The 15,961-nt window shown below is 37.5% G+C and overlaps 1 protein-coding gene across 1 annotated transcript in view; it reads right to left on the reverse strand.

Moving 5' to 3' along the window:
- The window catches only part of LOC118594278 (T-cell receptor-associated transmembrane adapter 1), a 35,287-nt gene extending 22,366 nt beyond the window's left edge, over positions 1-12,921 (reverse strand). Inside the window, exons 1-2 of the mRNA XM_036204112.1 lie at positions 12,812-12,921; positions 1,937-2,047 (exon numbers count right to left, since the gene is read on the reverse strand). Coding sequence (XP_036060005.1) covers positions 1,937-2,047; positions 12,812-12,818 — 118 coding nt within the window. The 5' untranslated portion in view covers positions 12,819-12,921. The remainder of the gene's footprint in view (positions 1-1,936; positions 2,048-12,811) is intronic.
- Between the last annotated feature and the right edge of the window lie 3,040 nt (positions 12,922-15,961).

A 15,961-nucleotide genomic window follows, 5' to 3' on the forward strand; every position in this document is an offset into this window, starting at 1 on the left:
CCTCCTAAGAAGTGTATATCAAATAAAATGACCTGAGATCCACTGATGTCTGGACCCAATCCCAATGAAGCCTCAAAACACCCACTGAAATGGAGTTGAAATGACTCTCGGGAATATAGCAGGGACCGCTAAAGCCCCAGATGTTGTTAACTTGTTAAATAACATAAATATGGCGACAGGAGATTAGCCAGGAGCTACAGAGGATCTACCGGGCACAGACATGGTTGGAGCAGCAAAGAGGCTGGGAGGCTGATGCCTACTGAAATAACGTACCAGAGTTAAATGAAGTGGTGTGGGCCACAGAAGGCCCTTGGTGATTACTGTAGAAGAAGGAAAGTAATTGCTGTGGAAAGAGGTCAAGAAGCACCAGGTCCCCAAGGCTTGTGATGTGGACTATACCAGGTACACACGACCAACCTGCTGAGTCCCAGCACTGTGCTAAGAGACATGCAGGTTTTCTTTTTCTCAAAAGACCCTTATGTTCTGCATGGTGTTTTCCATTTGCTGTAAAACGGAAACTAGGACTTGACTCAGAGAAGCTGCTACTTGCACAAAATCTGCCAGCTGAAACCTAAAATCAGAATGAATTTTAATTCCCATCAGACTTGATTTTCTTTAAGAGCTAGCTGTTAAAAATCGAAGGGCTGGCATTAATCAAAAGAAAGATATCATACACTTAATTTATTATTTCCTACTTTCAAAATTATTTTTCTCCACCATACCACTTAAAAAAAATGGAGCCATTTATGGTAAGGCTGAGACAATTATGGCTTGTATACTTTTTTTTTTTTTTTTTTTTTTAGATCAAACCTATCATGCAAAAGTAAATGCAGAGACTGCCTCTGTTTGTATGATGGAAAATGATCTGGATATGGACAAACAAAATCTAATGCACGAAGCACCAAAAGTGAAAATTATAAAAACTATTCACATTCAGATGTGAAAAACTAGTATATGTCCACCTTGGCTACTCAGGCATGATTCTGATATTGGATTGCGATGTGACCTCAGTGATATCTCTCATTCTTAAGTACCTCTCAGTTTTTAAAATCTGCATGACAATGACTTCTCCACACATTATCAACACCTAGGAAGCTTCTAAGTGGATCAAGGACATGCTCTACAATTCGATCAGCATTTACATCCGCTTCATGCAGGTTTTCTTAGACATATGTGCTCTGTTTAACTCCAGTTTGCTAACTTAGTTTTAGCTCTTTTTATGAGTTTAGAGAAAGTATTTTTACCTTTTTTTTTTTTTCATATTTCCTGACCACTTAGAGCTTTAGCTGAAGTTTCTCTGTCCTTCAAATATTAAAGCACCTCCCAGAAATAGTTGAACTTTGGTTCTATTGTGCACTGGTCCATGTATTCAGTGTACATGGGCCAGGTGCCCACTGTGCACATTGCACCATTTTAATTATGGCATGTGTAGATAAATGCCACCTGTCTAAAACAGGCAAAGTGAACAGTGGTAGTGACAGATCCACTGACCTGTTCCAGACCTGCTGTGTCATCACAGGCCCAGGTTCAGCCTGTGGCTTTTCCAGTCAGTGCTGAGTCCTGTGGCCAGAGCCTGAGGGGACCGAATAACTTCAGTGCAGCCTTGGGGAGCAACTCTTTACCTTTGTCACTGTCTCAAAAATCTCCATTTCCTGATTTGTTCATTTAGAAAAGCCTGCTTACCAGAATAATTCCTCCCAGCTGTCACTCCTGAGACAGAGAGAAAGCTAAGTTTGGGGGCTTCTTCTCCCAGCTCTAATGTTATTTCATTCTTAAAGAGATCCCCTCAGGGTGAAAACAGTACCACATGGATTTCCCATGGCTATAATATGTTATTAATGACATTTCATAACAGTATCTACTCCAGAGGTTTGCCAGTGGTGATAGAGTCTGCATTCGATCAGGTACCATAGAACAATTTTCCAGAAGGTCTTACCTTGTCGCTGCTTCTCTACATAGTGGGAAATATTGAAGATTAACGATATAACCAGAGCCAAACCAAAGAAGGCTAGAAGTCCCCAGAGGAAAAAGGGGCATCCGGAGCTTCCTGGAAACAAAAGTAGATATGTCTGTGATACAGCAGCTTACCACACATACGTTTTACTTTAGCAAATGCTGCAATTCAAACCCCTGTGTTTAGCTGAGTGCGGCAGTTCACACTGGTGAGTGTGGCAATTCATGCTAGTGAGTGTGGCAATTCATGCTAGTGAGTGTGGCAATTCATGCTAGTGAGTGTGGCAATTCATGTTAGTGAGTGTGGCAATTCATACTAGTGAGTGTGGCAATTCATACTAGTGAGTGTGGCAATTCATACTAGTGAGTGTGGCAATTCATACTAGTGAGTGTGGCAATTCATGCTAGTGAGTGTGGCACTTGAGAGGCTAAGGTATTAAAATGGCTAGGAGTCTGGATGACCCTGGTCTTTAAAGTAAGAGTTTGTCTCAAAATTAACTAATTAATTTCCTCTACTTGTAACAAATGACAAATCTGCCAGAAGATTAACAAACATTGACAATCTGATATTTGCAGATTTCAAAGTGTTGATAAGTCTCTGGATTCAGCATGGTTAAAGCAAGATTTTCATATTTTTAGAGCTAATAAAATGAAAGATAAATCTGGCTATTAAAGGGTGACAAAGTGCTGACTGATTATAAGAATTCAATTTAAAAAAAACTTCAAGATTACCGTGATCACTCCAAATCTTCATTTCATAGATTCTTCCCAGACTTTATTCTTGAGGTTAAAATTTCATTCATTCATTCATTTATTTATTTATTTATTTATTTATTTATTTATTTATTTATTTATTTATGTGTGTTTCTTTCTGGAAATCACTTGGTTCTTTTCATCAGCCCTGGGACTGCAACACTTTAGATATTGGGATGAAGCAGCAATTCTGCAATCATTGTAGCACAGTTTTACTGGCATGGGCCACAGGGACCTTTCCTCATGACTGAGTGTCCTATTAATGAACAGGGTCGAGTTCACTGCTATGAAGGACTCTCTTCCATTTTATTTCTGAGAGGAAAAATGATTTAATTTGGTTATTGCCAATCAATTACCCCAGATGATTTATTGTTACCTCCACACATTGACGAGCAACTGTGAACATAAAGACCACAGTTGGTATATCTTGGTAGTCATGCCATCAAGACCCATGTCATACACTGATCCCAGAAGAGTAACTTCTAAATCTCTGTTATAAAACCAGTATCAGTTTGATAACTCCCTCATGCCAGAGTCTATACCCAATACTAAAGAATCAAAAATTTAAAGCTAACAAACAGAAAAACCAACCAACCAACAGAGGCCTTGCCTTCATGAAACTCCTTTGTGGGGAACGTAGATGTTGCACATGTAATTAGAAGTGCAAGCTATTTATAGCTTGCAAGTAAAAGTAGCTGTAAAAGAGAGACCACAGTCCTTCAGAGTCCCTATTGTCTCACCATGAGACCAAGTCAGAGACCAAGTTAGAACCTTTTAGGAAATTAAAATATCACTTTGTTAAACTTCACAGAGGAGAAAATTATTTTGCTTCCCTTGTCTGTCTTTAAGCATTACATGAGAATGCTGGGTGTCCATGAAAACATCTTCGTGCTCCTCTACTGCTTTCTGTATCTCAAATACGATGTTTGGATTGGGACTACTTCGCTCACTCCTTGTTGTTTAGTTGCCCTCAGATGTTCCTGTGTTCAAGTGGACATCACTTATTTTTAAATAAACGTGCTCAGGCATATAAAGAATTAGTTGTACTACATATGTATTTATGATATAGACATGCACATTCATATACACATATAATTTACATGTCATGTGTGTGTGTGTGTGTGTGTGTGTGTGTGTGTGTGTGAATGTGGTGTATGTGCATGAATGTGTAGGTGGGCACAAGAAGACCAGATGAGGTGTTGGGTTTCTCACTCTATTACTCTTTGTTTTGTTCCTTTTAGGCAGGGTTTCTCACTGAACTTTGAGCTAGGCTGGCAGTCAACAAGCTCCAGTAATCCTCCCGTTTCAACAGTGCTGGCTTTACAGACTCACACGAGGCCACACCCAATGATTTGTGTGTTTTGCTTCTTAAATGTGGATGCTAGGATCAAAGCTCACCGTCTTCCTCTTTGTACTCTTTCCCATTGAGCCAGCCCTGAACACTATATATTCACACATATATTGTTCCAATTTAAACTAATTTGAACTTCATTTAAAGCCAGAAATATTTGTCTACTTATTACTTGCTATTTAATTTAATTGTTATTAGTCCTATATCTTCAGGACACCATAAACAATTGAGAATAGGGCTATTTTTGACTTCCTTATGTGACAACATATAATGTGTTCTTTATAAAATAATTTTCAAGGATTAATTAATAATAGAAAAAATAACTGATAATGATAATTAAATATGTGGGATTTTTTTCTTTAAGGAAATACTTGTGTTTCACAAAATGTAAAAACAATGGAAGCCTTAATAATGTTTTCCCTGTGCAATAATGTTATTAAAAACAACCAAATTTTATTAAGAGGCAGCAAATGATGTATTCCTCATGAACAAAACTCAACCAAGTATTTATGAGCATTCTATAATATAACTACTATGTCAAATATACCTAGAAATTCTGCATGTCACTGATATTTATATATACACAAAACAGTTATTTGACTACCTGCTTGCTTTTGTTTGTTTGAAACAGTCTTGTGTAACTTGGGCTTGCCTTGTACTCACTAGTGCTGGGATTACAAGAATATGCTACCATGCTCAGCATTTATTGATTTCTGTATAGGTAACTACTTGAAAAATAAAACCACAGGAAGCCTAGGAATATTAGTAAAGTATGGCCTGCTAAAACTACACACCTTTAATGCTTTTAGGTTAAAAATTGTGAAGATGAATGGCCAGATGAAAGAGTAAATAATATTGAGACTGGATAGATTGATCAGTGGGTAAAGGTATTCGGGGCCAAACCTCACCATCCTGAGAAAGATCCCTGGAGCCCACATGGTGGAAGAAGAGAGCCACCTCCTGCAAGATGTCTTCTGACCTCCATACACAAATAAATAAATAAATAAATAAACAAACAAAATTTTTACAAAAGTTTTTTAAGTATGTACATATAATGTAAAGGAATTTCTTACTTACATCTAAGGTTTACAATCATAATACACTGTCTTCACTGACCAGCTTGACTCTGTTTCTACATGCACAGTTGACAGCAGCTTCTCATTTATTGTGGCTTTAGTTGATCCCACCACATCACTCAACACTCCTTTGCAGAATCACCATCTTACCATCTAGTCCCATAAGCTCCCCTCCCTGAAGAACTCTGGATAAAGTTGGTGAAGGCTTTTTTTTTTTTTAACCCATGGACGTGGATGCATGTTGTATATATGTGAATAGATGTATATGCTGCTGTACTTGCCCATGTGGAGGACATGATGGTCAGAGGTTGACTTTGGATGTTTTTCTCTTGCTTGTCACATTAATTTTCTTTGAGACAGGGTCTCTCAGTGAAGCTGGATTTCACTGTTTCAGCTAAACTGGCTTACCAGAAAGCCTCTGGGTTCTGTCTCTCTCTGCCATACAGTACTGAGGTTATAGGCAAATGCCACCACACCCAACTTTTACATGGGTTTTGGGGATCCTAAGTCACATTCTCATTCATTAGCAGCAAGTACTTTACCTTCTGAGACACCTCTCCAGTCCCAAGTTTTTCTTGTTAAATGTTCTCCACAGCCTATGACATCACTTTATTCCTTATCATAAACTCTTTCCATAAAATGCTACATCAGATTTCCTGCTTATCTTTTGGGGTATATCTGCTGTCATCTCTCCATCATATACCATGCTCCAATCACTATGAAGTACTTGTAGTCATCAATAGACACCATACCTCATTATGTTCTTATGTCTCTGTTAATTGTCCTTTGCCTGAAACGCCTTTCTCCTTAGATTAACTCAAAACAAAACAGACATTCATCTCTTTACACTTTAACAAGCATTCTGTTAATCATTTGTGTACCAGCTTCACTACTAATCTAAACTGTGAACCTTCTAAGGGCCAGATACTGTCTTATTTATCTTTGTCTTTATACTTTAATTTCCCCATCTGTAAAAGGAAAGTAATAATAATGTTTATTGTTATGAGATTGGGTGAAAATGTTTTCAAAACAGTGTGACTAATTATTAAAATGCTCAATAAATGTTAGCTGTTGATATTAATGTTATCTTTGTTACATTATCTTCTCACCCCTGGTAAGGATGCTATTATTCCTGTAACAAATTCAGGAGATTATCATTTCTCACTAACCACTATCAGATCACTCAATAACTGTAAAATTGAATGAAAGGCAATTAATATAGTATATGACAGCCAAAAGAAAGGTGCTGTTCAAGTATGAAGTCTAGACACACCCACAACTGAGGAAGAAATGACACAGATTCTGTTCCGCTTATCTCTAACTCTACTGAGGAGAAGACCCAACTTCACATCACCTGGAAAACAGACCTCTGTGCAAGAGACAGTGATGCATGAGGCCACTGCAGCTTTGGTAAAAGTGTGCATCAACAATACCCAGAACTAAAGACATCTGTCCGCCCTAAATCTATAATTACCAAGAAATGTGGTGGTTATTCATTTGTTTCTCAGAAAACTTGAAATAAGCAGTTAGTGATGGCTAGCAATCTGATTAAACTCAGAGGCATGTCCACTATAAATATAAAACCTGTCTTCTTTTGGGAGTTTGATTGATGTCAGAAAATGTCTGGAAAAGAGAATTTGAAAACTATTACAAGTGGAGCTAGGCTATGAGGCCAGCTGCCAGACCAGAAAAGGTATACTTGCATAAGGCCAAGATCTTAAGTCTTGATGAGTTCATTGTGAGTGAAAATGACCTCCTTCCTGGTGGGCAACATAAAAATGCTGAGAAGCCTGTCATGAGTATTTGCTCTCTCTGCTCTTCTTTTTTCAGCATTTGGACCTAAAAACCTAAAGTGTTTATTTTCCTTAAGTTCCTACCATCCTACAGAACAAAAACCAGATGATTTCCTATATGTTCATAGTATAATTCTTCCTTCAGGCACTTCACCAAGCAGCTAAGCTGACTGGTTATTCTTAAAGAAAGAATAATCAGTGCAAGCCAAATTACTTTTTGAGAAATATCCATCGTTTTAAAAACTTTATTCCTCATAGCTACATAGGATAGTAAACATTATGCAGTATACTATAATTTACTATTAATTCCCTTAGTTCACATCTTACAATTAAGTTATTGTAAACTTGATGCAAATGTTGCACTGTCTGAAAGTAAACATTTAATAGATACATCAATAATTGACTGTTGGTGAAACTGAACTTTAGAAATAATCTAACCTAGAAGTCATGCACTGGATCTCTAGTGGGGTTTGGAATCTTGATCATGCACTCAGCCCAAGGAATGTAGAATTGATTTTGGGAAATTAAATTTGACACTATCTAAATGAAAATAGCTGGGATTGTTCATAGGTAGAGAAAGAACAGGCTGAGATAGCTTTCTACTCCCTAGTAGGTACCAATTCTTAAAAGAATGTGAAAGCTTTCTCCATCTGACTAACCATTAAAGTGTACAAACAGAGAGCTGAAGTTCAGGTTGTAGTCAGTAAATAAAATCTAGAATTCTTCATTGCTCTTTTTATGTTGTGCTGTTTTCCATATGTTCTGCCCTATTATCAGGACAAAAGAAAACAGGTTTAAAGAAAAAGGAATAGCCATATGAAACTCATCACTAAATTTATTAATTATAAAAATATTGCAGAACAGTTTATTTTAGGTATCTAAAATATAAAGATCTCAAGAATGGTCCACTCTTAGAGTCTAGCTGAATATTGCCTGTCACTGAACTTCCTTGAAGTCTTTCTCAGACAAATTTCTAGAACTTTATAATAGTCATTTGATGACATGTGTCCTTTAATCCTTAATTTTTCCTCTACCCTGACTTACGTGGTGACTTTTCATACTACTATATATCTCTAACACTGCTCTGTCTGTGGAGTAACAAATACAGAAAATAATCATCTCTGGCACTCACCATTTTTGGAAGATTGCTAAAATTAATTTTTCTACTTAGTATTTTTTTCATTTCCCCCAATTTCTATACAATTTTGTATATAGTCAATAACTTGCTATACTTGGAATAAATAAAATAAAGCCTCATATAAAAAGCCATAGTTCAAATAAGTAAACAGAAAGCCCTTATTTTTTTAATTGCACTGAAAATAGTTATAAATCAGCCTATCATTTGGGCAAAATTGTATTTCAAATGGAAGTTGCACTTTTTCTTTTCCAGTTAAAAGGAGAAATGAAATAGTTATATTAATCCATTAATTGCTACAGGAAGATAATTCTCTCAGCTACAAATAAACAACCAAAATACCAATACCATTTTATGCTGAAAGCTAAAATTCTGACGGCATTCATCAACTATGTCAGTGGCACAGGGTAAGAACTTGGGCCCAAGGGGATGTGTTTCATTGTTTACAAAAGAGTGAATTTGTTTTTCATGAGCAAATCTAGACTTTGACGACACACTCTAAATAGCAATATATTGGGAGAGGTTTAGAGACGTTAGGGAGAGGCAGTTTCACCCGGGCTCCAGTTTCTCTCTGACTTTAGACTCCGTGTTTCTATTTTTCAGAAACTTCTCCCTCAGTAATGAGATCTGAGTTTTAAAGGGAAGATTTTTATTTGGAGGCTTTGTACTTTGTGGCACCCTTAACGTCTTTTGCATTTTCTCGATGGTCAGCAATTCTTACCCTCATATTGAAAAATAAAATACACACATGAAAAGAGCAAAGATTGGGTGACTACATGGAAGAACTTCTCGACAGACAGACAGACACACACACACACACACACACACACACACACACACACACAACTATGGCTTCCCCCTCCAGTAATCCTCTGTTTGCAGTGCAAATATCTCCTTGTCCTTCGGAGTTTTTGTGAGTGCAGAATGCATCCTATTGTACTTATCAACATCTATTCAACAAGAGCAAGTTTAAGTACCATTTTAAATTAATTGTACCTTCATTAAAAATTAAAAATAGTTCATATACAATATGAATTTGGGTATTTACATCATTAGGAAGCCAAAGGGTTTAGGAAATCATTTGTGAGGCTATGGCAGACAGAAAAATGGTATGTGAATTTCTATCTAGTTTTCAGCCACCAATGACTAATACCAATGGGTTTGATTGTAAGAGCCATAACTCCCTTAAAGTCAACAGGTATTGGCAGGCACTGCATATGGAGTTCATAATTATATGAGTTAGAAAGGAGACCTGACTAAGCAAATATAATGCTTTTCTATTAGCAGATTTTATTAATGCAGCAACTTTCATTTAAACAATTAACAGTAGAAAGAAGTAAACATAATGCTTTACATATTTCAGACTTCCTACTATCTTTAATTAGGAGAAGTATATGGATTTACCACATTTAGCCATCCCCTCTTGGTTCCTTTGTTTGACTTCTAAACTCTGTTAGAGCAAAGGACATCCTTTTGCATTCCACAAATGTTCATATTTATTTGAAGCACTGAAATGTTCTGAAAGAAAATTGAATTGATGTTACAATCCCCAGGTGTCCATTCATGACACATTTTTTTTCAGTGTGCTGGTAATTGTGTTAAACACAGCATATTTTTGATTTGTGGGTTATATAGTATGTTATCACCACGTCTATATTCCAAACCTCCACCATCTAGGCCCATCATCACCAAAAAAGGTATGAGAATCATATATATGCCTGTGAGGTAAATGGCAGATTTTAAGAGACCATGCTGCAGATTTCTGCAATGCTAAATTCCTTGGTTGCTTTTGAAACTAAACTTCATAGGAGATTGGTAATGTCACAAATGCTGTTGGGGTTAAGGTGCTGACCAAATCCCCTCTGTAGACAAGCTACTGCTCATCCATGCTTAGTTACTTCATCTTGTATACACACTTTTGTTAGAGAAGCAACCTGGAAGGACTGTGGACATAAGCATGGGTATGTGGAATCTTCCAACCCACATATACTAGAGTTAAATGTTTTCAAAGGCCTGTGCTATTTTCTTTAAATTAAGGAATGCTGTGATAATTAAATAAAATTTAAAATGTGTAAGAATTTGTGTAATAATAACATGTTACTATTAACTTGTGAGCCTATGTGTTTCGTACCTGTGGTCTTTAAGTGATGGTGTGTTTTTTCCTTTGATTAGCTTGTCTTAAATTTACTGACAAATATTACTGAAGTTACATGGCAAACACTGTCTCCTGATCTTTAAAAGAAAGCCTGGGCTTAAGAGGCTATTCATAATTAGCTATCTCTAGTCTCTAGTCTCTGCCCAGAAATGTAAGTGAAATTCCAGTGAGCAAAGACAGTGAGAACTCCATAAAGCAAACAACACAAACAAAGTGTTAACTAAAGGGTGAACCATTGTTCATTAAATGATGGGCCAAAGGAACAGATTTCTCCGTTTGACCTGGTTAATACTCACTTTATGTGAATAGGGATGCATGGCCTTAGTTATTAGATCAGTATGTTTATTTCATCTATTTAAAAATGGAAAATGTGTTGCCAGGCAGTGGTGGCGCACACCTTTAATCCCAGCACTCAGGAGGCAGAGGCAGGCAGATCTCTGTGAGTTCGAGGTCAGCCTGGGCTACCAAGTGAGATCCAGGAAAGGCACAAAGCTACACAGAGAAACCCTGTTTCAAAACACAAAACAAAACAAACAAAAAAAAAAAAAAAAGAGGAAAATGTTGTCAAGAGATTCCCTTGGTTCATATTAAATTTTGTGTGGTAGGGATCATTTTGACTTTTAAGATCTAGGAAGCTTTAATGGCAAACACTTTCATCTCCATTTTGGGAAGGCCTCATTGACAATGACAGCATCCCTGCCCTGTGCCCAAGTGCTGAGCTGTGAGGTGGATAGAGAAAGCTTACCATTATCTTTCCTCATTGAGAATTAGTAAGTTCCAGAGAGAGTTGAACATCACATTCATTGTCTTTGACCTTCCCCTTCCCAAGCTCCTGTCAGCAGCATGGGCAGAGAACTGCCGTGTCTATTTCTTAGATGATCCTAGCAAAATTAGAACTAGTCCCTTTATTTTTTGTTCGCCTGTGACCAGGAAAGAGAAGGCATATATGAATGTCAGATGTTAAGTGACACTCCTGTGCCTTACCCAGACAAATGATTTTTTTAAATCCTTCAAACAAAATTCTGAGAAGCGAAACTCAGAAATTACAATCTGCAATATCTTTGCTCTACTACTGCCCAGTAAGTATTGATATTAAATGTGCAACAGCATAACAATTAGGCATAAAATACAGTCAGAAAGGAACAAACGACAGAGTTACAAACAGTTTAAAAATCTGTGCAGAATGTTTGGTGTCCGAGCTGATTGTAACCAAAGTGACACGTATTAAGCGGTGGACTAGCACAGTGTGCTCACAAAGACTGTCAAATGAGATCAACCATTAAAAGGAAGCACTCTATAATGGGAGAGAATTGCCATCAGCCTTGGAGAAGCAGTTTAGCCACAATGAAACTCAAAATATCCGTAACATCTTATTCAGTAATTTCAATTCTAGATATAATTTCTGAAAAATAACCCACAATGCATGAAAGCCTTAGAGTTGTTCATTTTTCCTGCCATTAAAAAAAAAAAACAAACAAACCAAGAAACTGGATACAACAAAAGTGTCTAACAATAGATGAATGAATGGACAAATTCTAATTAGTGCACTGGATAGCATTCTGTGCTTCTATTTAACATGACAAGGGAGATGCTGTCATGAAGAAAGAAATGGTTATGATATAGAACTGGCAGGAAAGCTGAGTATATGATTTAATGCACATTATTATTCCAGTTAAAAAAGGCAAACCGTGTGGAATGCACAGGAATAAAACTCTGAAGGAAATTCAAGTTAATATTTTGCATTTTAAAGTAAGTAAATGTCAGCTTGTAAGATATTTTTTCTTCTGGGTGGTGGTGCACACCTTTAATCCCAGCACCCAGGAGGCAGAGGCAAGCAGATGTCTGTGAGTGTGAGGCCAGCCTGGTCTATAGAGTTCCAGGACAGTCAGAGCTACACAGAGAAACCCTGTCTTGAGAACAAAAACAAACAAACAAAGATTTTTCTGTTTCACAGTGTTCTTCCTTTAAATAATACACATTTTTTTTTTCTGTTGTAAAAACATTTGTTAAAGAACTGAAGAGAACATCAGGAATGCAGGAAGAATGAGCCTTGGACTTGGATTCGTAGCAGGGAAATCATCTAGCTCCCATCACAATCTTTCTCATCACGGGATCTCCACTGGCCTTTTTAAAGTTTTTCATCTCCCCGATTGTTGGCAATTCTACTGATCCCTTGGGGGAAACTATAATGCCTAATTGCTAGACAGTCACAATCAATTATTCCTATCCCATTTTCCTTCTAAACCAACCAAGGAGAAACATGCAGAGTCAACAAAAGATTCTGTAAAAACAATAAACTTTCAAATGGCACAGTTACTGGTGAACCTTTATCAATAGCTGTGATAGCTTTGTTTTTAGAAAACATTGCCTAAGTGTTTTTTTTTCTTTCAAGAGCAAATAATCAATACACCCATGAATGCAATTCAAACCACCTTCCCGTCACACAAAACATCATTGTACATTTTTTTAAATGCCATGTTAACTAGTTTACTTTCCCACAAGTAAATATCTCTTTGTTAAGACTTAGAAATTACTAAATAAACTGTTAGTCATAGGAATTGAAAAAAAAAAAAAAGACTTGAGAATGCCACTCACCTGACATGGTTCTTTTCAGAAGCGCCTGTGTGCAGCCATGAAACAGAAGGACGGATGAAGAATTCTCCTACCAGCTTTTTTTCTAAACGCCGTTGCTCTGTTATGTTAGAAACAGCATAGCACCGACATATGTCTTTATCAGCACTCCGGTTTTTTTTCCTCTCCTCTGTTTCTTCAACTCTTTTGTGTGTACTTTGTTCAGTTATAAACAGGAAATGTGGTGGTAGAGGCTTCAAGAGTTTAGGTCTGAACCGAGTCGACTTAAATAGTGGTGACACGTGGGAAGAAAAATCCACTGTGCTTCTGTATGCTGAGAGCTGAATTTTTATCACTACCTGATTTAAAAATAAAGTCTGCTTTAAAAAATAAAGAATTAAAGCAGGGTGTAAATGAATCAAGGAGAAATACACCATATCCCTTGAGAAAATCCAGGAGTCTCCTCACCTCTGAGTTCACATGAAAATCAAATGAAATCTACTGAACTGGTGGGCCAATAGTAAGGAAGCCCTGGTGTGTGTTCAGCGGCTCGCTCTGTCCTTTGAGACCCAATGAAGAGAGGAGAATGAACATTCTGAGTGCTTAGTGAGTGATAAATGCCTGTCAGATGGACATCATCCTACCAGGGGGCCAGGGGCCTGCCTTAGTCCCACCAGCCATCACTGTACCAACATGAGTAGCTCTGTGTAAGCCAGACTCACCAGACTCATCATTTTTTTTTTTTTTTTTTTGAGCTGGGGATCGAACCTTGTGCTTGTTAGGTGAGCACTCTACCACTGAGCTAAATCCCCAACCCCAAGCACCGGGATTTCTTAAACATCTGTATCTAAGGGTGTTATACAGCAATACTTCGACACATTGAGGGGTAACTCTGAACCCCACAAAATCACAATTTTTGGCATGGTGCAACCCTGGCTACTTTTATATACTATTCTCTGTCTCCTCCCCTTTCCCTTCCTGGCCTCCAGTGACTCTATTTATACCTTCTATGAATGAGGGGAAATATGTGTATTTGTCTTTCTGGGACTGAATAATTTAAATTAATGTGCTACCTTCCAATCCAAGACAATATTTCATTCTCTTTTTCAAAAATAAAACTATTTTGTCCACATACAGCATGTTCATTCTCTTTTAACCACTGATATAACATTCAGTTTAGTACATACCACATTCCCATATGCTCTCAGTTGTTTGTGGACTTATTGGTGGATTCCACATCCTTGGTAATACGAATATAGGTTCTCCGGATGATGTTTAGAGAAATTCATACATACAAGATGGAATCAGCCTAATTAACCATTACAGCTTCAGAACCTAGAATTATGCTTGACCCATTAGGTTTCAATGAATATTATCACACTGTTGGAAAACATAACACAATGAGTGGGGTCTTCTGCAGCGTCTTTGCGCTCTATAGACCAGAACTACATTGGAACCCAAGTGCTGTGCTCATGGCTCTTGCTTCTTTGGATGGAGTTGGCTAAACACTAAGAGAATTTTTTTCACTTCCTTTCTGCCAGAATACTTATTGTGAAAATTGAACCAGTCTGTAAAACTGAAAAACACCAAAAGATTCTCTAATCTAACCCTTAAAATCATTTAAAAAGTGTATTCTAGGGCTGACAAGATGGCTGAGTGGATAGAAGTGCTTGTTCCACAAGCCTGCCTATTTGAATTGCCCACCTAGAACCCACAATAGAAGGAGAACTTACACTCAATATTTGTCCCCTGAGCCCCCCTCCATCACACATGTCACAGTGCACAAATACACACATGTAATAACAATAATAAATCATTTTTAATGTTTTGTAGAATACTTGGCTTTAAGAAGCTCTTAGAAAACAATATTCTTAAACAAATGTATCAGGAAAAAAATCTTAATTTTGCCTATATGGGTGAATATTAGTATATTGAATCTAGACAAGTTCTACAAAAAGGGAAATTGGCTAATCTTTTCATCAGAGTCCTTTCCAAATGTATTTGGCCAGAGAACTGTTTCTTCATCAGCTACCATCAAGGATGGCAGGTTCCATGGAGCAGATCTGAGTGCCCACAGACCAATGCTTCTGAAAAATAATAGTATTTGGTTCATGTAGAGTTTGAAAAGCAATGAAGAATTAGAGGGATTCATTCAGAGGGAAGATTGGGATGGAGATTAGGCAGCTGAAGGACCGAATCCCAGACATCTACGCCAACATCCAACATGGATTCTTGGAATATCAATTCAAAAGGAAAGGGTGCCATTGTGGGATGCCTTGAGGGTTGGTCACTAAGGAAGATAACTGACAAGGAGGGTTTAAGCCATGGATCCAAGCAGGAGCCCCACAGGTTAACCAAACAAGCAGTTGTAATGTGATTCATACACGTGACATTGGAAAAAGGTCTCAGAGATGAGAACGTGGGTGTAAATACGTCTTTACCAGAAGGAATATCCCAGAAAACAGAGAGAAGGAAGAAGATGCTCAAACCCTGGGTCATCCAGGAATTTCAGTTCCAGAAACAACAATAGTATTTAGGAAAAGGCTTTCAGTACACAGGTCAACAGCAAGAATAACTTGGGCAAAAATGCAAGAATTCTGTTGCTGGCCCAAGAAACACAAAACAACTGGAAGACACTCCAACCAAACTCACCAGTGGCTGTGGCTGTCCCAGAGCTTCCCAGGCTCAAGCTTGTGAGTTTACACATGCAAGTCTAAATGCAATAGAAAATCAGCACAGGACACAGGTGATGTACTCTAACTCAATAAGAGAATTGCTGAATGGCTTAAAGGAGTAAATATATATCCCAAATGCTTGACTGAGACCTTGGAGATAGAAAAAAAGCAAGGCTAAGAATTCTGCTTCGTAGTTTCTAATGATTGTAGTATTTTTGAAATGTGATCTGTATTACAATGCTACCCACTCCTTAGGTTTACACAATAGGAAAATATAACAAAGTTGTGCAAAAATCACAGGGAAAGTCTATGAGTGTTCAGCTGAGAGCTCCACAGATTTTTTTTCTTTCATTTCCAGGAAAATAAATAGCTTTTCATTGAAGAATGGATGGCTAATGGAAACATTACCAGAATACAAAATGTCTGGGGATATATGTATGTTATGAAATAGATTAGTGAGTACAGTCAGATTTGAATAATGGCTTCTTGAGCTATGTTC

The sequence above is a fragment of the Onychomys torridus genome, chromosome 12, assembly GCF_903995425.1.
Source record: "Onychomys torridus chromosome 12, mOncTor1.1, whole genome shotgun sequence".
Classification (NCBI taxonomy): Eukaryota; Metazoa; Chordata; class Mammalia; order Rodentia; family Cricetidae; genus Onychomys; species Onychomys torridus.